Here is a 24,022-nt window from a genome sequence, read left to right as displayed (position 1 = left end):
AGGGCACTTAATTGGGGAAAGATGTTCTAATACTACCAGTACCTTAGGCTGGGTTTATCTTGAACAAAATCAAGTGACTGGCTGTTTGCAGATGGGCAGCTCCCAGTGTTACCAATCAACGTGTATTGTGCAATTTTCTGTCTTCACCTCTTTAATAGATGTTGTGTATATGTGAGAGTTTTAAAAGGATGGCTCATCTTATGTTCTTATCTCTACTCAGAATTCCAAGGACATGATATGCAGGTTTGAAGCCACATAAGATTAATGCTTTATTAATGTTGAGTTTCCTGAAAATATTTTTCTTGTTCAAAAGTACATATAATCTTTTAAACAAATAAGCAGACAAGCAACTTCTTAGTAAATAAATTATAACAAAAATGTTAAGAGTTTTTAGCATATATAAATATAAACTTTTTACCCTCCACCTCACTGTTGTCACTTGAATCTCCAGATCATTTATGAACAAATTAATACTGGTACTAATACAAATACTTGGCGAACTCCTCTCTTTATAGCTCCCATTGTGCTAGTTAAAGAAAGGGGAGTAGAAAATTAGACTAAGCAAGGGATGGGCAATACATATGATACAGCCAACACGTGCTTCTTCAGACCCCATTTGCATCCTCCAAAGCATTCTAAGATTTTGCCCCAAATTTCAGAGACACAACACCCACAGTTCTAGAGCCCAATATTTGTATGAAAATAGGGTGGGTACGGAAGTACAAGTACAAGGATTTTGGAAGGCAAAATGTTCCCATTCTGATTCTCAAAATCCTCTAGCTCTTCCATACCTACATATCCAAGGATTTCAGCCCTGCCCCCCTTGGGAAAGTTGCCACTAAGGCCTCCTGAGGTCTACCAGAAAATTGGAGGCTGAGTAATGATATCCAACCTCAGCAAGGTTTCCTGACTAAATTATTCACCAATCCAAGTTTCAGCAAATAATGTCTTATTGTGTGTGCCAAGTCAAATAAAAATCTAGTATATACACTGATGAACAATTCAAGTGTATGTATTTCAGTTAATAAGTGAATGTGGCAACAACCCCTTACCTGCATAATAAAAGGGGAAAAGCAGCAGGGCTTCTACCTCTATTTTACCTGATGTCATATTAACTGAAACTGCAATGCACCTGTAAAAAAGTCAATGGAATGTGGAACTAAGCATTGGATTTTGAGCATAAACCTGAAGCAAAAAATGATTAATCTTTATGTACTGTATTGGAGAGTCTAGCATAACAGCACTATTAACACTAAGTTGAACTGCAGGGCTGTTACAAGCAACTTCTCAGCTCAACCGTCATTCAATAACAGAATATACCGGTAATAAAAGAGCAGAGAATTGTTGCATTCATCTCCTTCCACAATATTTAATTTAGGGATAGCACTATTTAACAATACTTTTATTTTGCCTTTACAGACTCCTCAAATTGCAGTCAAAGTACTACTGGACTACCTTGCAAAGATGTAAACATATCCTAGCCCAAATCAGAGCTGGTCTGCAAATATTCCATATTGTCACTAGATGGCTGCAAAAGGGCTAGAGTTTGCTGTATTTCTTTATGGCCATCTAGTGGTCCACTAAGTTTCTGCAGCCTAAATAGCGTATGGCAAACCTAACAAACTGTATACAGTATATCTGCACCAACACATACAGTATTCAATACGTGTGTGTGAGACAAAGACGAGTTTTTAAAAACTCGTATATGCTGGTAACAAGATCTTAGATTTCTTCATTGATTATTATAAATACCTTTCATTCCTCTCCAGGACAAAAGTAGCTTCTAAATCGGCACTCCTCAGTAATTGACTAGAACAAAGAAATAGTCTCTCATTCATTCATTTATAAAAAACCTCCTTACTGGCCTAAACTCCAAATACGGCACTTATTTCCATAGAAACTCGTTTTCCCGGCAAGCTTTGCCTTAGCTCTGAGCATGCGCCGTGGCATCTGAGCTGTCGCTTGCTTGGCAGTAACTGAGGTGGTGGTGGCAGCGGCGGCGGCGGCGCATAGGCGCTCGCCATGGAGTCCTACGATGTAATCGCGAATCAGCCGGTGGTGATTGATAACGTGAGTCCGACCGCAATTGTGCCCCTGCTCTCTGAGCATGTGGGGGAGGCGAGGCGCTGCGGTAGGCGCGGTAGGTTTTTTGCTCCTCACAGAAATCAGTCGGCGGATCCTCTTGGCTGGGTGGTTTTCTACTCCCCACCCCGCCCCGTAAGCCGGTCTTCGGTCCCTCGCCATCTCCAACCGAACTTGGGCTCTTTTCTCCCCCTCGATGACCCAGGCCCACGCTCTCCTCGATTGGTGCCTTTGCCATTCAATCGCAGAGCGGCGCAGGCTGAAGAACAACGGAGCGGGTAATTCACGCCCTGTTGAGTTCCTCGCTCTCTGATTGGTCTCCTCTGCTGCTTCTCGTTTAGCGTCATCGATTCGCGTTTCGCGATGTCGATTGCCCCGCCTTTTCGGAGTTTATGTGCGATTATTGGCGCGTTGGCTGTTCGTTCTTTTTGACCTTTGTTTTGTTGTGACCTGCTGCTTCTGTCAAAGTGCTAGAGAGAGTGGTTTGGCTAGCTGGCTCTGAAAATTGCATAGCTCTCGTCCATTTTGCCCATGTGTATTTCTGCTGCTGCTGCGCATAATTGTTTGTGCTGCTCCAGATATAGCGCTCTTTCTTTAAAACAGTGCTTGCAGGAGTGCCGTGAGGAAACGTTTCCTAGATCCTGCCCAGCCTTCTTTCTGTTGTTTTTCAGGTTTCTCTCTGACCCTGAAAACAAAGATGCTGCATTAAGAATCAGCTTTTAGTTAATATGATACTTAAATGCTGCATCTTTTTTCAAGCTTATCCAGAAGCCTGAGAAATGAAGGGTCGCTTCAGTGAATAGCGGCAGACAAGTGCTGTGCTTGTGAAAGATCCAAAGCACTTCTCCTGAATAATTTTTTTGAACGTGGACAGCTGTAATGTATACACCTTTGAACTCCTGGAAGATAGATACAGTAGATAGGAAACTACTAAATCTGATGAGTTAGATTTCTACTTTATGTTCAAACAATAATTCTTTCTGGATTTTTGGGTCATAAACTCACTGCATGGACTTCTTTGTTTCTTGGCACAATTCAAAATAGTGATTTGTACCTATAAATCTCTACATGGTTTACAACCAAGTCATAAGAAAAACTGCTGCCTCCTAGATGAACATGTCTGCATTTTTTGTAAGATGTGATTCAGAGGTTCTTCTGTATGCTAATTAGTTGAAAGAGGCTAGGTAATTGGGAGCATGGAACAGAGCTTTTTCTACCATGAGATGGAATTCCTTCCCTGTAAAAGTTAGTCTGTTTTTGTCTTTCTTTAGCTTCAAGAGGACTGTTAGAATCTTTTTGTTCTGCACAGCTTTTTTAGTATTTTAAAGACTTGTTTGCACAACATGGTAGCTACGTTATTTTGATACCTAGCATTGTTATATTTATTATTCAAAGTCTGCTGCAAATTAACTTATGGGAAATGTAAAAAGACAAATCTTAGAAGAAGGCAGTTGCAAACAATTTCTGTCTTATTGCTAAGAAAAGTACATGTACATGTGCATGAATTCACCAGGAGTCAAGTTTGACTTACATGAGATTTTATGATTTTTAAAGCTGTGTTCACATGATGTGCTTATCCACAGTTAAATTAACTATTAATTACTCAACCCAGTTTCTAGGTCTGCATAGCATACTGAATCATAATCTAACCACACAAGTTGGGTTTCCATAAGGCACTAAGCTAAAGTTTCAACATGCAAGTGCTGCTGCTGAGTCCTGAAGTAGCCAACAACATTTCAACCTAGCAAGTTTGTTGTCTGAACCCAGCTGTGTCTGGCATGTTACTTTTTATGAATTCCTAAATATGTATATGGAGGGGGGATGCTACAATGTTCTATAAGTTTACTGGATTTTCCGTGTGTTTTGTACTTCTCTTGAAAAAAAGCTTCTTCTGTCTTACCATCTAGTTCCAAAACCTTTTGTCCCACACAAAGGAATTCTTGGGTGGTCTGAGGCTCAAGAGAAGAGTGGAAACACAATGTGCTCCATCTAGTGGTCACATAAGCTTACTAACAATTCAAGCAGTTTTGATTATGGAATTTATTGGATGAAGTTTTTATTGAAGGGGCTTATTGAACGATAAGGCCACTAGTGCTAAATTTGGACAGCTATTTTCTTTTTCATATGTAAATAGTCATAATCTGGGAGCCAAGATGCCTCATGGTTAATAATTGTTTCATTTCATATAATGGTCTTTTTTTAATCCCAACAGGGTTCTGGCATGATTAAAGCTGGCTTTGCAGGTGATCAAATACCTAAGTACTGTTTTCCAAACTAGTAAGTACCCTCATAATTGTGGCTGGTTCTATAATTTCCTACTATGTGAACATTTTCTACATGAAGCAGAGTGAGTCTTTGGACTTATGCTGGCTCTGGCCATTGAACACACACTGCCTTTTATATCTAGCTTCATTTAGGCTAATACGTGGCCTATAAGGATGCACAATCCCTTAATACTGAGGGTTTGGGGGGTCCTCAGAAGTAGCTTCTTATGGATTTGGAATTTTGGAATTTTAAGGATATTTACAATGTTCTGCTTGCAGCAAATTGGAATTCTTTAACTCATTATAAGAAGCAAAATTAAGTAGTTTCCTCATTAATCCTGAGGTGGAGTTTGGAGATGGCATTGACTGAATCCATGTATGAGAATAGGGTAATTTGATATCGGCTTAATTATATAGTGCGAACCAGCCACTGTGGTTTGTGGACCATGATTTATGAATTAATGTGATGTGTGCATTGTGCTTATTCAATAACCATGGTTAAAATAAATTATCCTATGATATTAAACTCAGCCATTCAGTTCAGGTTGCAGCACTTAACCTAATGATTCTGGAATGGTCTCTCATGAGTGAAGCTTTGAACTCATAGATCCATTTTTTCCTTTTGCCATACTCCTTTCAGTGTGGGCAGACCAAAGCATGTCCGAGTTATGGCTGGAGCTTTGGAAGGTGATATTTTCATTGGCCCAAAAGCAGAGGTAAGGCAACAATATTGATTTGACTGTATCTTTATTCTCTTTTAGGGTTACCAGAAACAGAGAAACAGCCTATGCTTTTTATCTAAACAGACTTTGATATTTATCATTCATATGTTCATCCTGATAAAAAGATTGGGTTTGGGCCATTTTCTTAGGTTTATATTAGAGGTATCCTGAATGAACTCAAATGGACTATAGTAACAGTAAACACATGTCTTATCTGTACATAATGAAATGTATGCATTGTGGACGTGTACATATCATCCACACAATTGCTGTTATGATAAAAGTAAATAAATATTGCATGATGGACACATTTCCTCATCTATGTTACAAGTATAATTTCTAATTTAAAGTTAGTAGTTATTGTGTTTGGGAATCTTTTGTCAGTGAGTCAAGATATATTTATATGTCCCTTCCTCTGACTGATTTGCTGCCTTGTCTTTTTTAATTTGGTTAAGGAACATAGAGGCCTTCTTTCTATACGGTACCCTATGGAACATGGTATAGTGAAGGATTGGAATGATATGGAGCGCATTTGGCAGTACGTGTATTCAAAAGATCAACTGCAAACATTCTCTGAAGAAGTGAGCTACCTTTCTTTCTCTAAGCCCCAAAATACCAAATAAAAGAATAACCTGTACCTTCTGTGCAACCTCAGTGCCAATTCTATTAACATTTTTTATTCTGTTCAATTCTCCTTCCTCTACCTATTGATAGAAGCAGGCAAAAAGCATAATTCATCTTTTCTTCTTCAGTCCTAGCTGAGTTCTTTATGGTAGGGAGGAGGATAATACAAGCTCCTTGCAGCTGCTGCCTTTGTGGTCAAGGGTTGAGGCTAAGCCAGATTTCTCTCTGTCATGAGGGTTCTCCTAAAAGAGAAGGAATATAAAACTTCCTATATTATTTTACCAAAATTCTATGTCTTATATTCTGTTCTTTTTGTAGCAGTTCACATGATTCTCATATGGTTTCTTATCTAGGTATTGCTCTGGGCAGAGCTGACGTCCTAGTCAAGCTGTTAAATTCAAATGCTTAATCTATAGAGATGTGTATGTATCTAGATCTGCATGGAAGGACAACCTACAGTTTTGCAAATGTTGTTGAACTACAACTTTCAGCATTCCTCACCACTGGTCATATTGGCTGTAGCTATTGATATTAAATAACACTGACAACACAACTTCCTCATCCATAATGTGTAACTATTTGATATGTGTAAGGCTACCATATATGGGCTGCAAAAATATGGATTATTACTAGGTGGCAGCAGAGTTACAGAAAATGCTAACCATTTTCTGCCATCTAGTGGTCATCCCAATTTGTGCAGTTCAGATATGGTAGCTCTAGTATAAGGATTACTTTCTAACATCACACAATCCCCTTTTGATGTGAGCAACTTTCCAAATATAGCCACAAGAAGGAAGAGCTTGTTGTTTCTGGTACCTAATGCTTTGTGCTAGAAAACTGGGGAAGTCTCCATTGGCCATGGAGTTCTGGCTAGCTGAGTCTCTTGTGTTCCTAATCATAGCATCCTGTGCTCTTGACGGAAGCACCTCTGAATCCTCGTAAGAACCGTGAACGAGCAGCTGAGGTTTTCTTTGAGACTTTTAATGTGCCAGCCCTGTTCATCTCTATGCAAGCTGTGCTTAGTCTGTAAGTATTTTACCTGCTCTGTTTTTAAAGCTCAACTTTGAGGAGAAATTAATTTCTGCAATTCAGTGCATTGCTTTCTATATGGAGTGATCTAAGGAGATTGTGCACATGTTCATACAAGTGAGACTTATTTCTAATATGCATCCTAAATTTTAAAAAATATTTCCTCAAAAAAGTCTGCCTTGATAATTAAATGCAGAGATTCATACTATAGGCAAATTTGTATTTAGGCAAATTTGTATATGTACTAACAGAGTGGATTTTTCCCGCTGCTTCTGTATAAATTATGGGGATTTTGGCCAGTGCCTCACTTTTTCATAGTGAACTTACAGTTTTAATTTCCTCTGTTTTACCCATTCATCAATTATCATCACTGATTTTCTTTCATAAAGATTGCTATTTAGTTATTTCTAGCTATATCAGAATAAATAGAGTTCTTATCCTGGGGGAATTGTTATCTTGGAGAGTGTTACTGATTATCCATCAAATACTGTTGACTTTATCCTTTCTATAGTTATGCAACAGGACGAACTACAGGGGTGGTGTTGGATTCTGGGGATGGAGTCACCCATGCAGTACCTATTTATGAAGGTTTTGCAATGCCCCATTCCATTATGCGGATTGACATAGCTGGCCGTGATGTCTCTCGTTTCCTTCGCCTCTATCTCCGGAAGGAAGGCTATGACTTCCATACATCATCCGAATTTGAGATCGTCAAAACCATAAAAGAGGTGCATGGATGCCCTTTGTTTTTGATTCTGGGGTCACTTCTGTTTTAAGGTACTGAGCAGAAGAGGGTGGATTGAGCAGTTACAGCTGATATGTGTCATAGCATTTGCTAATGTCTATCCAGATTACAAGAAAAGATGGGGGAATAAGCCTGTTTAATTTGCAGCTGTAATTCGGAACTCTATTCTTTTGGCTCTTAAGGGTCATCTTCTCTTAGTGCTACATAACAAAAGTTATATGATTACAGTCCTAATCCTTATGGAATTGTGCTCATTCAAAAAGTAGACACAAGATTGCAATTTTTAAGATTGTTCCCCTTGTCAGAAACCTTTGGTGCTTAGAAAGCTATTACATCTGTAAAACAAATAGAATATTCTTACCCTAGCTTTTTATGTACGTGGGAGCTCCTTTCTTTTTTTAAAAAGGCAGAACAGGGGAAGCATTCAGACATGATTCCCATCAATACCACTTTCTGAAAAGGTTGAGTTCCACTACATGACCCTTTCAAAGCACTGGCTGGTGTCTAACAGTCCAGATTACAAGAAAAGTTATACATTTAGAAACACAAAGCACACCAAAGATACTCAGAGCAGGTATCTTTGGGATCAATTTGCACTGTATTTTTGTGTGAAGTCTCTTCCATAAAGTGATATTTATTTGTTCCCAGTGTTTCTTCAGACTTTATTTGCCACTGGTGGATCAGTAGAATCTGTGGTTGACATGCAAGATTTCACTGTCTGTTTAACCACTAATAATAAATGCAGTGTCCAAATAATAACAGAATAATGGTGGATCTAGGATGGGGTCTTCTGGAATTTCTCTGTAACATAGGTGTGGCAGACTATTTCATTTTTTCTTTAAAGACCTGAGATCTACTCTGCAGTTGCAAAATACGTCTCAGGAGTACAAGGATAAAGAACAAGGTGCTTTTGTGTATATTTCAGCTGGGAGTTTTAGTTTCATGAACAAATCTACTCTTACAACAAATCAAGATTTCTTGATTTCAGCAGCCTAATTTAGGAAGGGGAAGAAAGATCTTTAATGTCATTCTTGTTTAAGAATTGGGAAAATTCAACTGCAAATCACCAAAAAGATTTATCTGCATTTTCCCATCTCTCTCACATCTACCTCTTGTAGCAAAGATAAAACTTATTTCTAAAAAGAGTGCAGAGAATGCAGAATTTGCTTACTAGAGAAGCAGTGGGAATATCTTAGCAAGAAAAATCAGAGTTGGACAAAGCTGTTTCCCAGTTCTTGTTTGGAGAAAGCTACCACAGGACTATGTCTAGGAATCTTGGCCCTTCTGAGTATAAACTTTCCTTATATAGAAGGATTTGTGAGCTCTGGAAAAGCCAGGGATAATAAAGAAGACATGCCTAATTCTTATTATTAGATGCTTTAACCTTGAAAAAAAACAGTTTTCACTACAACAGTAGGTAATTACATTGTAACATGATAATTGACAGAGTGAGTGGGAACCAGACAATTACTTCATTCCAATTTCTGTTCCATAATGAAGTTACTAGGTTGTTCTAGGAAAGCATTACTTCTTAACCTCTGCATCTAAAACATGGAAACTCTACCTTGTTACTTAATATTTATAAGCTGCTCTTTCCCAGGTTGCTCACAATGTGAATAAAATCTAAGCAATGTAGAACACTACTTTAAAAAATTAAAATTGCAGGTAAACCAAGCAAGAAAACAAGATTCAGTAGTATAGCCTTGGAAAATTGCAGGAGTCTTATTTATCTTAAAATTATAACAAAATAGGTGTCAGACAAGCCTCCCTGAAGAGTAAATTCTAGAACTGAAGTAGCACAACTAAAAATATAATTTTCCCAGTCATTCAAGCACCTCACCTCTGATAACAGCTAGCTTATTGTACAGGATTACTGCAATAATGTATGTAAGACACTCAGAATATAACTATGAAAAATTATGATGAATCTTATGGACTTGCTCCAATTTTCACAACCTGATATCTTTCAGTTTTCAGTAACCATCTCCAGTTTAAGGAAAGCTGGCTTAGCTCATGAACAACAGTCTCTCTTCACATAATCATTGAAACTAAATCAGCTAACATTTAAAGCTGGACTGCCATCTACTATGTGATTAGCTGGAAAGAGGTCATGTAATGCCTTACTACAGAATTGCTGTTGAGTGTACTGATGGAAATGGAGCACTGTAGATAAATGGCTCTTATTTTATGTCCTTTGTATCATTGGTGAATGAGACTATTTATACTGAAAACTCCATCTTAGTTATAGATTCATCTGTATTCCACAAAATAATGTTTTATGCAAAAGTAAAAGGAGATCTTTGTTATCCTGGATTTTCTTTGTAGAACTGTTGATTCTTAGTAAATTTTCTAGAATTTTTCATTTTTAGTCACTAATATGGTTAAGGATTTTATGACATTGTTGGGATGGTGAGGCTTCTTGCATGTCAGAAGTGGGAATAAAAACAGTATTAAATGACAAAAAGCTATTGAATGACAGAACCTCTGGAGCATTTGGGTGAACATTGTCTTATGAAAGGCTGGTTGTTGAATGCTGATGGTTATTATCTTTGCTTGTCATTCCTTCACAGCGGGCTTGCTATCTCTCAATAAACCCACAGAAGGATGAAACTTTAGAAACTGAAAAAGCTCAGTATTACCTTCCTGATGGAAGCACCATTGAGGTTTGTTAAGACTTTGCATAATTTAAATACTGTTACACAAAGCTTTAATTATTGCTACATAGGTCAACTGATGGCCAGTTGTTGCCTTTTATGACTCTCAGCCCAGAATTTTCCATACATGAAATAAGCATCTCAGTAAACATTTCTAGAGAAAGCAAAAGTTCCAGCTTAGATGTTTAATTGGATCAGAGTATTTTTCTTTCCTATATAAGATTTCTAGCCAATCCATAGTGGGTGGGTAGCTTCCTTCCTTCTCCTTCAATTTATATAGCCACCCATCTCACATCCATGACTTTAGGCAGGTTACAATAAAATACATAAAAAATAAAAATAAAAAATAAAACACAAAGCAGCCAGGCAACATCCAAACAGTTATCAACGCAGCCAGGAGACGGGCTCTGTCACACACCCAGGACCCCAGGCTCAGTAAGTATTCAAGGCCTTACAGAAGGCCAGCAGGGATAGGGCTAATCTAATCTTGGGGGGAATGATATTCCAAAGGGTGGGTGTCACAGCAGAAAAGGCTCTCCTTCTGGGCCTGGCAGCTGATACTCCTTAAACAACAGTACCCAGAGCGTGCCCCTCCTGCCAAATTGGGTAGGGCAGGTAGAGACAATTGGGGAAAGAGTCCTGTAGGTAACCACTGCGTACCCAAGCCACGCAGGATTTTAAAGGTGGCAACTAGCACCTTGAATTGCATGATAGTGTTATCATGTTATGCTAACACTATTAAGGCAAAATGAAATCCTCCACTAGCTAATTGCTTGAATTGGAGTTAGCCTTTGTCACAGGGAGCATTAGATGTGCTGTTGTCATTCTAACAATAAAATCTTATGTGGATTGGTATATACAGTACTTTTCTGTTGAGGTGGCAGATATATTAGAACCAAGACTGTAGGCAAGCCTCCTCTGTTTGTTTGTTTTAAACAAAACCAGGAGGGCATTGACAGTTTATTTTGTATTGATTAGACAAAATGTAAGGCCTTACTTTGAAAAAATAGTCTTTTATTCAAGTCTCTTTGCTTTTAAAAGTCAGAAGATTAATCCTGCAGGCAACTTGTTATTAGTTTGTAATATTTTTTAATTAATCCGTTTGTCTATACATGTGTGTGTTATTAACTGGTGCAAGATCTGTAGCCCATACATGAGAATTATTCTTACTCACCTTAGGGGACTGACTGAATGGCTGTTTACAAGCTGGCTGCAGAGTCCATATCCTTATTCAATAACTTGACTTGCATTCTGAGTCCTCCTGCTAAAGATTGAGTTCCAGTCTGCTATTGGAGATGTTATATCCAAGCAAACTTTGAACACTAGGGTGGTGTAACCATTCAGTTCAAACCCTTGGTCTCTTGTATTCACAGTGTGATCTGGGAGCAAACATAAATTATCAGCCCAATCACAAAGGGCAGTTTTTAAAATAAAAGTCAGAACAGTCAATACACTTTTAACTGCTGGAGGAAGAATGGAATAAAATACATGGCAGAAGAAATATCATCATCTTTGAATTACAAATTACATCTTTGAAGTACAAGTGAATTGAATACATATAATTTCCAAGAAAGTAACATTTGGTCATATAGTCTGAAAAACACGAGAAAGGCTTCTAGCAAATGAGTGACAGTAAACTTGGCAAAAAGCATACCACATTACTTTTTTTATATGTCTGGATATCCATATAATGGAGCTTGAACTTATACATGCCCAGGAGGATGATAGATTCATTTAAAGGAAGCACTTAAGCCCTTCCCCCATAATCCATACTGTTGCAGCCTCCTACAAATGAGAGCTGTTGCTATCAACATCCACTTTCCCTTTTTCTCAAGAGGAGATAAGTGGGACCTCCTTTTCTCTCCTTTGGCTTCTGGCCCAACTGTAGCTAAGCAGAATGACCAAGATGTACAGTAGGCTAAATTCAGAATGAAGCTACAGATTTCAGAAAAAGATACAAGTTGTTTATTATAATTAAATTTAAGAAGCTAACTGAGAATTGTGGAGAAGGAGTACATACCCTGGACACCATGCATTTGGACATCAGGCATAGTTTTGTGAAAGGTGTATGTGGTGTAGATACATGCAGATCATATTTAAAAGGCTCTGCATTGATAATAAATGGATGGATAATCCACCATTTCCTTTCCAATGGAAAGGAAGAAAGGAAATGGAAAATCTCCTGTAGGGTTTTAAGTCATAATTATCTTCTTTCAGGCACAAATTCATGGCACTGAACCTACAGCTAGGAAGCTAGGGTGTCAAAATAATTCTTTCTGTGTTTCTGAGCTAACAGATCTACAGAAAGTAACAAAGTGGCAAAAGAGAACAACAAAAAACAGTGCACAAAGATCTCAAAATTGGGGAGAATGGTTTTATCTACATTAATCTGTCTCAAAAAACATGTTAAGAAAAATGTTTGATATAGGCTAGAATAACACTGTGTTCCTTCCCAAAGTGTAAAATAATTTATTTGTCAATGATTGTCTGTCAAACATGACATTAATTATTAAATAGATTATAAAATATTAGAGAATAAAGAATTCATGCAGAAACCATTTTAGCCATACAGAAAGGATGGCCATATTTTGTAAGCCTTGATGTAGAAATACTGTATGCTAGTGATTTAATTATGAGAATGCTATATTGGGTTAACTTTTGTAAACTTTTGATGTTATTTGAGCTGTTTTTTCCTGAAATACACTTGATTTTAACCCAGAGGGAAAGTCATTCTTTGCCTTAGATAATTATTGAAATATGAATGCTGTGTGTCTTAAAACTCTAGGATATACATGTCGCAGGGCAGTTTTATGATGTGCTTCAGCAAATCTAAAAATGTTTCTGGTAACTAATAATTTAATGGTAGCTAAAACCATTAAGCCATATTAGATTTGAAAGAGAGATATAGAAACAACTTACAAGAAAGATATTAAAAGCTAGAATTAATGCATGCTGTTTCTCAGGGATGACTCACTGATGTCTGTGAAAAACATTAGCTTTTAAATTTACAGTATTTAGAAGCCAGAGTCATTCTAAGTCTAGTCTAGTCTAGTCATTCTAACTGTTGTATTGTTAATGATATGTTGAAAGTGCCTGGACAATTCCTAGAAGGAAAGAAGAGAATAAAATGTGGTTTCAGTGGCCATAAACAGAGCCCTTAGTTTTTCTTAAGTAAAATAAAAATGAATTATGAGAAGTGATTCATACATATTTGAATAATATGTTTTATTTAGTGTAGGGAGTACATAGCCCCAACTGCAGGTGGGTTTTTTCAGAAGCTAAAACGAAATAGATAGGGAGAATCCAGTCAAGAGATCAATATTTTGCTCACAATGTTCTATAAGCTAAGTCCAAGCAAGTGCTTTACAATCACAGAATCGTTGAATGTAATGTCTAAATATGTCCAGTGAAGAAGAGAGCGCCACCTCCAGAGGCAGCTTGCTTCATTGTTAGGACATTTTTGTTGATGTTCAAACAAAATCTATTGCCTTGTAATTTAAACTCATCATTTCTTGTTGCATCTTCTGGAACAACTTTGAAAAATTCTACTCCATCTTCTTCATGAAAGCTGTTCAGATAACTGAAGACAGTTATCATGGCTGCTATAGATCCTCTTCTCTAGGCTAAATATACCCATTGCCTCCAACTGTTCCTCACACATTTTTCATTTGAGCCCTTTATCAGCTTGGTTGTTCTCCTCTGGATATTTGTTTGTACAATGTCCTTCTTAAAATGTTGTGCCCAGAATTGGGTGCAATATTCTGAATATATCTGATGAATGCAGAATAGAGAAGAATCATAGCTTCTCTTGACCTTGGCACTATACTTTTCTTGATGCAACCTAGAATTACATTTTTTTTTGGTCACTGTATGGCTGGTGATCCACCAAGATATTCAGATCCTTTTAAAATGTACTGCTGCTCAGTATTGTTGTCCCCGCATCCTATTCTGATGCATTACATTTTTTCTACACAAATGCAGCACTCAGCATTTTCCCTTGTTGATATTCATATTGTAGGTTTCTGCCCATTGTTCCAGCTTGTCAGGATCCTCCCAAATCTTGATACTGTAATTGTTTGCTACCCCCCTTATCTTTGTGTCATCCACAAATTGTATCATATTTTTATCCTCTTATCCACGTCATTTATAAATACATTAAACAATACAAAGCCACATGAGATGCCATTTAAGGTATCCTTCCAGCTTCACAATAGTTCAGTTACTTTGTGTCCATCTAGTCCGCCTCAGATTTTGTCATCTTCTCTACTAGGACCTCATGGAAGACTTTGTTGAATGCTGCTGAATTAAGGCAGACAAAGCCCTGTGTATTCCCAGGGTCAAATAACTAGTTACTGTATTAAAAACAGATTGGGTTGGATTGGTGTGACTCATTCTTGATAAACTGATGCTGGCTATTTCCAAGCACTGCATTTTTTTCTAAATACTCACAAACCGATTGCTTAATAATTTGTTCCAGAGTTTTGCTCAATATCAACATCAAGCTAATCTGTCTTTAGTTATTTGCATCCTTCTTTCCTCTTTTCCAAGATAGGGATAACAGTTGCCTTTCTCCAATCCTCTGGCATCATGCTTGTGTTCCATGATTTCTTAAAGGTCACTAAAAGAGGCCCTGAGGTAACATCTGCAAGCTCCTTCAAGATTCTTGGATATAAGTGGTCTTGAGACTTAAGCTCATTCATGGTAGCTATGTGTTCCCTAACCATTTCATTACTTTGAGCTGCCATTCCTTCCTTTTCTCCTTTTTATCTCAGTGGATTGGTGTGACTGATACTTCTAGCCTCAGTCATCTGACACAATCTTGGTAAGAATGTATTTACAATAAGAGCAATTAGTTTGTTTACTCAAAAAAGTTGCTGTAGAACAGAAATGTGAAATCTAGCAATCTTCAAATGTTTCGAATTTCAGTTCTCATCAGGCCTAGTCAATATGTCAGTGAAAAGAGATGGGGAAGTTATCCAAAACATCTGGATAGTACCAGGCTGCCTAAATCCTAATGTAAAATCTCAAAACTGAGGGTAATTTATAAGTAAATTGGTTCTTCACAACAGTATTAAAGAGGAGGAGGTGCTTGTCTCTGCACCTCAAATTCTGTTTGGGGCTCCTTTTAGATTAAACTAGTGGGGTGAGCAGGAGTGGGAAGAAAGTCCCATTGTATGAGCAGAAGAATATTCATGTGATACAGTTTTTCATTCTAGGAAATAAGACCTCCTATATAGGAACCAGAAAGCTGACCTTCTTGTGCTCTTTGCAGATTGGTCCTGCCCGATTCCGGGCTCCTGAATTGCTGTTCCGGCCAGATCTAATTGGAGAAGAATGTGAGGGATTGCACGAAGTACTGGTTTTTGCAATTCAGAAGTCAGATATGGACTTAAGGCGAACTCTCTTTTCCAACATTGTGCTCTCTGGAGGCTCAACACTCTTCAAAGGTTCCTTCTGATGCTTATTTGCCTTTATAAACATGCAGTGTTTGAACTTAACTTTTAACTTGTTCCTTTACCTTATTTGAAGCTATTGAAAATAATATTCGCTCCCCAGGAGTAAATATTGGCAGCAGTCCATATGATTCTTTTCCTGGAAGTAGGCAAAAATTGTTCCCAGGAAAACCCTTCTTCCAGCCCAATTGGAGGAATTGGAATTCAAATGCAGGCTAGATTCACATATTGTTTCTGGGAAAATAGTCTTAGCAATTCTTAATAGGTCTCTTTTTTAATATTAATGAGATGCAGTTTTTGTGTACTTTACTTAAATAAGTACTCCTATTGTATCATTTATCTGAAGTGTGCAGTTTAATACCACTTTGTGTGTTACTTTATTATATAGGAAGAAGATGTAGATGTTGTTTCAGGGCTTGTTTTGTTGATTCTAGATTTGTTTTCAGGAAAGCTAGGTTACTTGGTTATACCCTAGGTGGTTAACTTGAATTATTGCTTATCTTCAATAGGTTTTGGTGATAGGCTTCTGAGTGAAGTGAAGAAACTGGCACCTAAAGATGTCAAAATCAGGGTATGTAGAGCTTGTTTGGAGGCTCTAGCAGGGGAGTGCCGCTATTGTATACCCTTGACCAAAGATCAGTACACTCCTATCTGGGGTGGTCATCCTCTTCCACCAAGCATGCAGTTTTGGGAAGGATGCACATAGAGCAGTGAGGGAGGAAGGGGACACCCATCTAACCAGCCAAATCAGCCAAATCAATCCTGTTGGTCAACGGGTGACAGATATCACAGCCAGATTGCCCTAGCATTAATGGGACTTCAGGACCCTGTCACACTTAGCTTTAACTAAAATCCATTCAGATATTTTCAAAACAACATGCTCTTTTTTTTAATAGTAATTTTATTAAGAATTATAATTACAACAATAAAAACTAATACAAACTGAAAAAAAACTAAAAGAATAAAAAGAAAAAGCAGAAGGTGTAGAAGAGAAAGAAAAAAGAAAAAAATAGGAAGAGAAAAGAAAGAAATAATAAAAATATAGGGGAAAAAAAGAAATATATAAAGAAGTGACTTCCCACCTTTATCACAAGTATAAACAATTTTAGTAACTTAGCACCTTCTCTTAAAATACAACAAATGATCTCTTCTTCTCATATCCCAACTCTTATCTATAAACAAATCCATAAAACCTTGTTATTTCAGTCCTGATGTCAGCAAAAGTCTATTCAGGGTTACCAGAGATAACAACGTATCTATTTTAACCTTTATCAAATCAACCAACTTTATATTCCTTCCCTTTATTTCTAACAATCTTGAACTTTAGTCCCTTCAAATAATGTTGTAGAGCTTGATTTCTTTTCATTTTTTCTTTATCCCTTCTCACAAAATTTTTCAAAACTTTAACAAGCCTCTTTTGTAAATCCAATGTAGGAAAATTATCCAGGTCACTCTCTTGGTTTGTTGTTTGTATATCCTTTTTAATTATTAAGACATCAGCTGATTTCTTTGGTATGTCCAGTGTAACATCTTTTTCCATGTCATTCTTGTAGCCTATCATTTTTAAATCCACTTTCAACTCAGTCTTGATCTTGTCAGGTAAAACTTGTTCCTGTTCCATAACATCTTTTAGACACAATCTATCTATAGAGCAGACACTTTTAAAATTAACTTCGGGGTCCATTTTTCAAAAATATCCTTCAATATGTCCAATGTTAAAATATTTTGCTTCATTCTGTATTTGTAAGTCAACTTTGAGTGTTCTTCTCCCTTAATTGTAATCTTTAGTTCCTTCTAGTTCCCTCTAGTGTCCAATTTTTAAAGCCTTATTTTTTTTTTATTCAAGCATTTTCCCACAGGAAGGATTCTTTATAATTAATTCCAAAATCTTATTTCAAATTTATCTGGACCCTGTTACACACGCTGCTCCCAGGTTTGGCTTATGCTCACTCACTCACACACTCACAGCCTGTTGAGGCACGTGGATCTTGTCAGCCCCCCTTGCTTTCTACCTGGGTTTTCCAGATAGGTGTGGCTGGAGCAGACAGACACACAGCCCTGGTCAACAGGTGGGAAATAATTAGGGATACACACAAATCACTTCCAACCGAACACTGAGGCACAAGAGGTTCTTTGTAATACACAGAGACCCAGTGCATTTAAAGTAACAGCAAAACTTTACTGGTTGCAAGGTACCTTTGCTCTTTCTCATACACACACACGCGCGCTCATCCACACTTACCCATGTCCTTCCCAACTAGGCTGCCAGGCACTAGCTAGAAGGACGGAAGCTGCCAAGTCTGGATCCAAAGGTGACTCAGATGACTCAGCTCAGACAACTCAGACGACTCACAGTGGGTGGGCTTTGGGACCCCTTTTATCCCCAAAAGTCCTTGCTTTGTTGATTCACAAGTCTGGCAATTGTTGATAGGATTGGGGTTTCCATGTGCTCAGGCCCAACTTCTTTTGTCTGGTTCAGGTCACATTTTTCCTTTGTTTCCTTAAGGACTTACTACCGTCTTATCCCGAAGGGATCTCATAGACAAGATTCCTGGCTTTTGTCCTCTGCTTACATGCCTGCTTCATCTTTAGGTTATGGCAGCTTCAGCCTAGTCTTACAACCCTTAGTCCATTTGTAATTTTCTAAAATCAAAGTTTAAATCACCCTTTTGCTGTTATTCCCCCCAATTTTTTTTTAAAGTTTTTAAACTTGTAGTTAAATCTTCTTTCGGTAAAGATTGAAGGAAACTCACCTGGTGTTGTAAAACTTATCAATCCAAAGGTTCCTAATAGTTGAAAAGCAGTTAACAAGCAATTTCTGAAAGTGGTTAGAAAAGAAGTATGCAAATTTAGTGTCCTTTCAAAGGTGTCAATCATGGCTTGAGCAAGATAACTATTCCCTCATCTCTCAGAGCTCTAAACCCACCAGAGACCACTGTCTTGCAGTCTCCTCATGAGGAGCAATTGTCTGGAGCACTTGTGGGCGATCTCAAGTCCTCTCCTTATCTGGAGAGGAATTATCAAAGAGCTGATCTACTTGCCAGCTCTTCATTCCACCACAGTTGTCAGCTCCACTTTTCACAGAGCCATCTTCAGTCCACTGTTTCTTCCTTGGAAGTCCCAAAACAACATGTTCCAAAGAAAACCAGTAAGAATTGTGTTATACCTGAAAGACTACTGCATTTACTGCAGCAAATGGGAGGTTTTGGATCAGAGCCAACTTTTTCTAGATGCAAAATAACAGGGTTTTATAGAAGTGTAAAACATTTTATTTTGAACTGTTTTGAGCATGAAACTTGGTGAAATGTCTGCCTCGAGAACAAAATGGAGCATTTCAAGCATTTTGGAAGTATTTCAAGCTCAAACCAACCCATTTGTGGCTTAAACAACACACAGTATTTTGCACTTGAAACAATTAAAAACTTAAGCATTTTGCACTCGCCTGCATGGTGTCCTCTTAGGTAGTACATCTACAGTGAAACCTGTACAGCAGTGATGTGATCACTGTGGTCCTCATATGTTGCTAAACTACAACTCCCAAGATCCTTCATCATTGCCCTTGTTGGATGGAGTTGTTTAGAGTGGTAAATTAGTTTGGAGAGACTTAGATTATCTTACCACACACAGTTACTATGTTTGCACAATGCAGTTATCTGTGGTTCACTAACCTATGGCTTATGAATCCATTTTCAGGATTTACATGTCATACTAAATCATAAATTAACCATATGGACTGTGTTCACAAACATAATAGGCTAAAATGTGGTAAAGGTGATTTATGGTTCAGTATATCATGTAAACACAACCCTCTCTAGACTTCAAAGAGGCATTTTACCAGGTTGTCAGCCACAATAACAAGTACTTTTCTGGCTTTCAAATTGGGTGGTTGGGACTGTTAGGAAAAAATTCCAATAGCCTGCTACAGAAAAGCTTTCTAAGTTTGGTATATGGACAATAAATTCCTTCTCCTAAATCATCCCTCCTCTTATTTTAATCCCTAGATATCTGCTCCTCAAGAGAGATTATATTCTACATGGATTGGGTATGTACAACATTTCCTGCAGCACAAGTTGTAGTTTTACTTGCCTTTACATGGATCCACACACTTTATTAACATAAAAAGTGACTCACAGCATAAGAAAAGACTCTGAACTAGAGTCTTGTACTCTATATGGTGTACAACAGATTACTATTATTCAATAATGTGAAGGCTCTTTGGGGAAGGCTGAAACAAGCTTTTCTATAATGATATGCTAGTATGAAGAGACTGGAAACTCTAGTAGGATTATATTTATTCTCCTAAATGGGCAAGGGTGATGTTTTAGTAGAATGTATTTTCATACCCATTAAGGAAACACTGCCTGCACTTACTTGTGTTTACATAAAGTCCTGCATGTCCTTTGCACTGCAAAAGAACTTAAGCAAATTCTAGAAAGCAAGTTTACTCATTAAAAATCCCAATGGGCTAACTTGAACCCATTGTTGCCACATGAACTGAATGCACTCAGCACATGTGCATTATATTTAGAGAGAGTGCGAGTGCTGATGTGGTGTAGTGGTTAAGATGCTGGGGTAGGTGTGGCAAGACCCAGGTTCCAGTCCTCTTTTTGACAAAGAAGCCTGCTGGATGACTTTGGCCAGTTAATCTGCAATGAAAAAGCTCTCATCCTGCACTGGGTTGATTCAGGATAATAATAATAACATAGATGGATAGATGATAGATAGAAGATAGATAGATTTAGGTAAAAAGAATGTTGATTATTTTGTCTACCATGCTTTTGAAAAAAAAATTCCAGACATCCTTTAGTTTTCAATAACAACAGGGTGATATCTGAGTTTAGTAATATTTTTAGAAATCAGAATAAAAAAAGGTTGTTCCTAGTAGTCATGCATCTAACTCCTGTGTTTGTTCCTCCACAGAGGCTCCATTCTGGCTTCACTTGACACGTTTAAGAAAATGTGGGTTTCCAAGAAAGAATATGAGGAAGACAGTTCCTGGGCAATCCACCGAAAAACCTTCTAACCCTGGAGTGTTCAGGAGTCTCCTTAGATATTTGTTCTTATTCTCAGCTCTCTTTTCTGAATCTCTGAGGAGTTCCCTGTTTGTGTGTGCACGAATGGATAGATGGGTGCCCGCACACCCTGGACTTTCACAGAGCCAAAGAGAAAGCTGGGGTTTTGACTTGACTTCCGACTGGTCATGTGGGTGAAAATGAGACTTAACCCACCAGAAAAATCCATTCTTTATTTTTTTTCCTTAAGTGACCCACAAACCTTTGAGGGGAAGGAAGGGAACCCTGAATGTCTCAAAAGACACTATGGATAACATAAAAGTGAACAACAAGATAGAAATAAGAATATAATAAGTCAGCTAATGTTTGGTCTAATTCAGAATATACAGGCTAGGTTGGAAATTCTGAGCACAGAAAATGATAATTCGTTTTTTTCAGTGCTCAGCAGTTATTTTTTAGATGGCTAATTCAGAGCTTCCCTTTCTCCCCCCCCCCACCTTTTTCCCCCCACATATGCAGAAAAGAGAATAAGCACATTCTGAACTGTTACAACTCCATTTACTGCTATGTACATGTATGTATATTCTTAGGCTGGTGTTTGTGAATCTGAATCACAATATGATAGTTGGAGCAGTTAATTTTAGGAACTAGTTTATAATGCATGGCGTAGATCAGAAAGACTCTTTCTTTGTTCTTTTCTAGACATTTGGTTTTGGTAGCCTGTAATAAAACAGCTGTCATTTAACCAAATTGGGAATATGATTCCAAAATGTGTCTGATGGCCCATTCTGTTCTTCCTCTGCACACCGTCTCTCTTTTCCAAACATGTCTGTTCTAAATGTTAATGTTGATTCTTTCTGAAATGCAAAGACATTGTGTCTGTGTCACAACTTCTGCCCAAGGGGTCTTTAGCCAAGCTTGCTGGGGAGCCAATTGTTTTTAGACTTGTTTTATTTATTGAGAAGTTTTGGTGGTTACTGAACTACTAACTACTACTAAGATTAGTTCCACCACTTTCTCTGTCCTGTTATATTTGCTCATTGTTTAATACTAATACTAACATTTTAACAAAATATTTGTTAAATACTATGAGGTCAGTCTGGCAACCCTGCCCTATTATTTTTGGACTTGTTGCTTCAATGAATGCATCACATGAGGAAATAATGAATTGTCTTAGAATATTTGAATTCAGTAATAATCTCAAGAAGGAGGTTGGCATTCAAATGTAATGTTAACCACTTGGATTGATTTTACATACTACATAAAGGAAAATTAATCTGCTTTGAATTCAGTTTTTTTTTTAAAAATATATATTTTGGTGCTTACATTTTTTTTACTTTGCTGCTGAAAACCAAATATTTTTGCATTTTTGCCCACTTAAGTATTTGAAGATGAGGCATCAGGAAAAAAGCCTTGCGTCTACCAATAGCCAAATATTGGAAGAGAGACTGTAGTCAGAATCAAAGATTAAAGGACTTGTACTATCCCAGAGGAGAGAAGCAGAGTGTTTGCTATTGTAGTATATTATGAATGTGATCCTGTTGTGTTTTGGTTGAAAGCCTGTTTTTTCTTTCGGCATTCTCAGAAAAAGTACACAGGATTTAAGTAGGCAAACTGGATATTTAGTAGCATTCTGCCTCTACTTCAGCGCTTATAAGAGTAAGATCCATACTGGTTGAATGGATGGAGGAAAATATAGCTTCTCTTGCAAGCAGGCAGGTTAAATTGGTAGTGAAAATGCATATAATCTTGTGCATTATTCAGCCATCCCATAGTGTTAAAAATAGTGTAAGAGCTGAGGATACAGTTCTGCCTGTATACGTTTTGCTTAGTCCCCTTCTAGTGTAAGAACAAATATGTTTTTCAGAAGAGTCTTTAGTTATAATTGACATATAAGGGAGGAAAACAGACATATCTGAATTCAGCAAGGTAAGTTCTCTACCTGTGTATAAATAGCCAGTTGTATAATAGAGGAATGTGTGGAATCCTTTATAGCCATTTCTTCTCTTGCATAAAAAGGATGTTTTTGGGCAGAGTGATAATGTTCCTTTGATGAGTAATCAGATTTCAGCAACATTTCCTTATCTTCATTAATGAAAATCCATCGTGTAACAAAAATGAGTCTGAAAGATTCTGCCCATTTGACAATCCTCTAAGATTAAAGAATAGCATAGAGCATTTTCTGGTTTTTGAGTCTGTTGGGAATAATTGTTGAAATACTGAAAAAAGCATGACTGTACTCTACACTTTGTGAGACCCTTTTCTAAAAAAAAATGCTGCTAAGTTACAAACAGTTGGATATAACCATCTCTTCTGTGTCTCTAGATTTCCTGCTAGATTTATAGTTTTCTTACCTTGAATGTACCCTGAGCTGGGAGATCATATCCTTATTATAAAATAACAGTCTCCTAATTCAGTCATTGTTTTAATTAAACCTTCCCTGAAGAAGTCATTTAATTTGTTTTTTGAACTGAAGTTTCTGCTATGTTTGATTCAAAAGTTCATTGCATGCCTGAGCAAGATCTTAAGAAGTTGGTCTGCTTTGATTTTAACTCTTTGCTTTCTGAGCATAGGCTCAAGCAAGTACACTGTTGTGTAGATCAAGGTTTGAGTTGTAGATCTGTTTGTTGTGTAGAGTTGAACTTCTACACAAGTATACTTTTTTCTGTTGGCTCTAAATGTGTTCAGATACAGTAGAAGCCTGGGGTATTGACATTAGACAAATTTTAGAAAACTACAGAATTAAATGCAGGTTTAGAGGCAGTTTTGGTGGCCCAGTTACAAAAAATATCGAGTATTGTATTAGCTTTTCTTTTGACAAGATTTACGTACAGGGTAACCTGGGATTTCTCATGGAAGACCACAGGATTGGTTTTCACTGCAGGAAAGGGCAACTAGCCCATATTTCTTACCTTGCACTACGGTAATGTCACGTTTTATTCTAGTTGTATAGCATTTGAAATGTATGTCCAGTGCAGGCTATTACTTTGGAGGCCTTGAGTCTTGCTTGAGTTACTTGAAAACACAGAAAATTTTAGTATTAATGAAATTTGTACTGTAATTGCAGTAATGAAAGGATAGTTAGAAATAATAAGGGCTACAGCTTGTACTGGTATGGAGGACAGCAAACCATTACTGTAATTTATTTTAGTTCATGTTTATGGCAGTATGTATGTGAAAACAGCATTCCGATGTATAAACAGTACCTAATTATCTCCTTCCCTTCTTTCAATTCATGGCAATTTTTCCCTTGTTTTGACATCAGAAGCTGTAACATTGTATATTAAACAAACAAGTGCTTTCAACAACCTAGCACTGGTTTTATCAGCCTGATGCTATACTTCACACAGATGTGCAATCACTGTGGGGTATTGCCTACTATACATAAATAAAATTCTTAATATACAGTGTGGTTATTTCCTTGGAGAATCTGTTTT

General features: G+C 37.4%; 1 protein-coding gene across 2 annotated transcripts; it reads left to right on the top strand.

Annotated features, from left to right (window-relative positions):
- Positions 1–1,921: 1,921 nt before the first annotated feature.
- ACTR1A (actin related protein 1A) lies at positions 1,922–23,992 on the top strand. 2 transcript variants are annotated; one of them, XM_007421028.3, is made up of 11 exons: positions 1,922–2,070; positions 4,295–4,359; positions 4,987–5,062; positions 5,524–5,649; positions 6,594–6,718; positions 7,233–7,449; positions 10,037–10,129; positions 15,393–15,567; positions 16,083–16,144; positions 19,575–19,615; positions 20,494–23,992. In XM_007421028.3, exons 1-11 carry the CDS (start codon positions 2,023–2,025, stop codon positions 20,594–20,596), a joined length of 1,131 nt encoding a protein of 376 aa, XP_007421090.1. In that variant the 5' UTR covers positions 1,922–2,022; the 3' UTR covers positions 20,597–23,992. The 2 variants fall into 2 exon arrangements, with proteins under 2 accessions (XP_007421090.1, XP_087987759.1); XM_088131633.1 differs by lacking the exon at positions 1,922–2,070 and adding an exon at positions 2,093–2,140.
- The last annotated feature ends 30 nt before the right edge of the window (positions 23,993–24,022 follow it).

Source organism: Python bivittatus, unplaced genomic scaffold, assembly GCF_059951505.1.
Source record: "Python bivittatus isolate LINGU-HERP-01145 unplaced genomic scaffold, Pbiv_v1 ctg000980_np1212, whole genome shotgun sequence".
Taxonomy (NCBI): domain Eukaryota; kingdom Metazoa; phylum Chordata; class Lepidosauria; order Squamata; family Pythonidae; genus Python; species Python bivittatus.
Note: the sequence above shows the minus strand (reverse complement) of the source record. Positions and strands in the feature narration are given on the sequence as shown.

Coding starts and splice junctions, on each gene's coding strand:
- ACTR1A (XM_007421028.3), top strand. CDS start 2,023: ATGGAGTCCTACGATGTAATCGCGAATCAGCCGGTGGTGATTGATAAC. Junction 5,063..5,523: donor TCATTGGCCCAAAAGCAGAG/GTAAGGCAACAA, acceptor AATTTGGTTAAG/GAACATAGAGGCCTTCTTTC. Junction 6,719..7,232: donor ATGCAAGCTGTGCTTAGTCT/GTAAGTATTTTA, acceptor TCCTTTCTATAG/TTATGCAACAGGACGAACTA.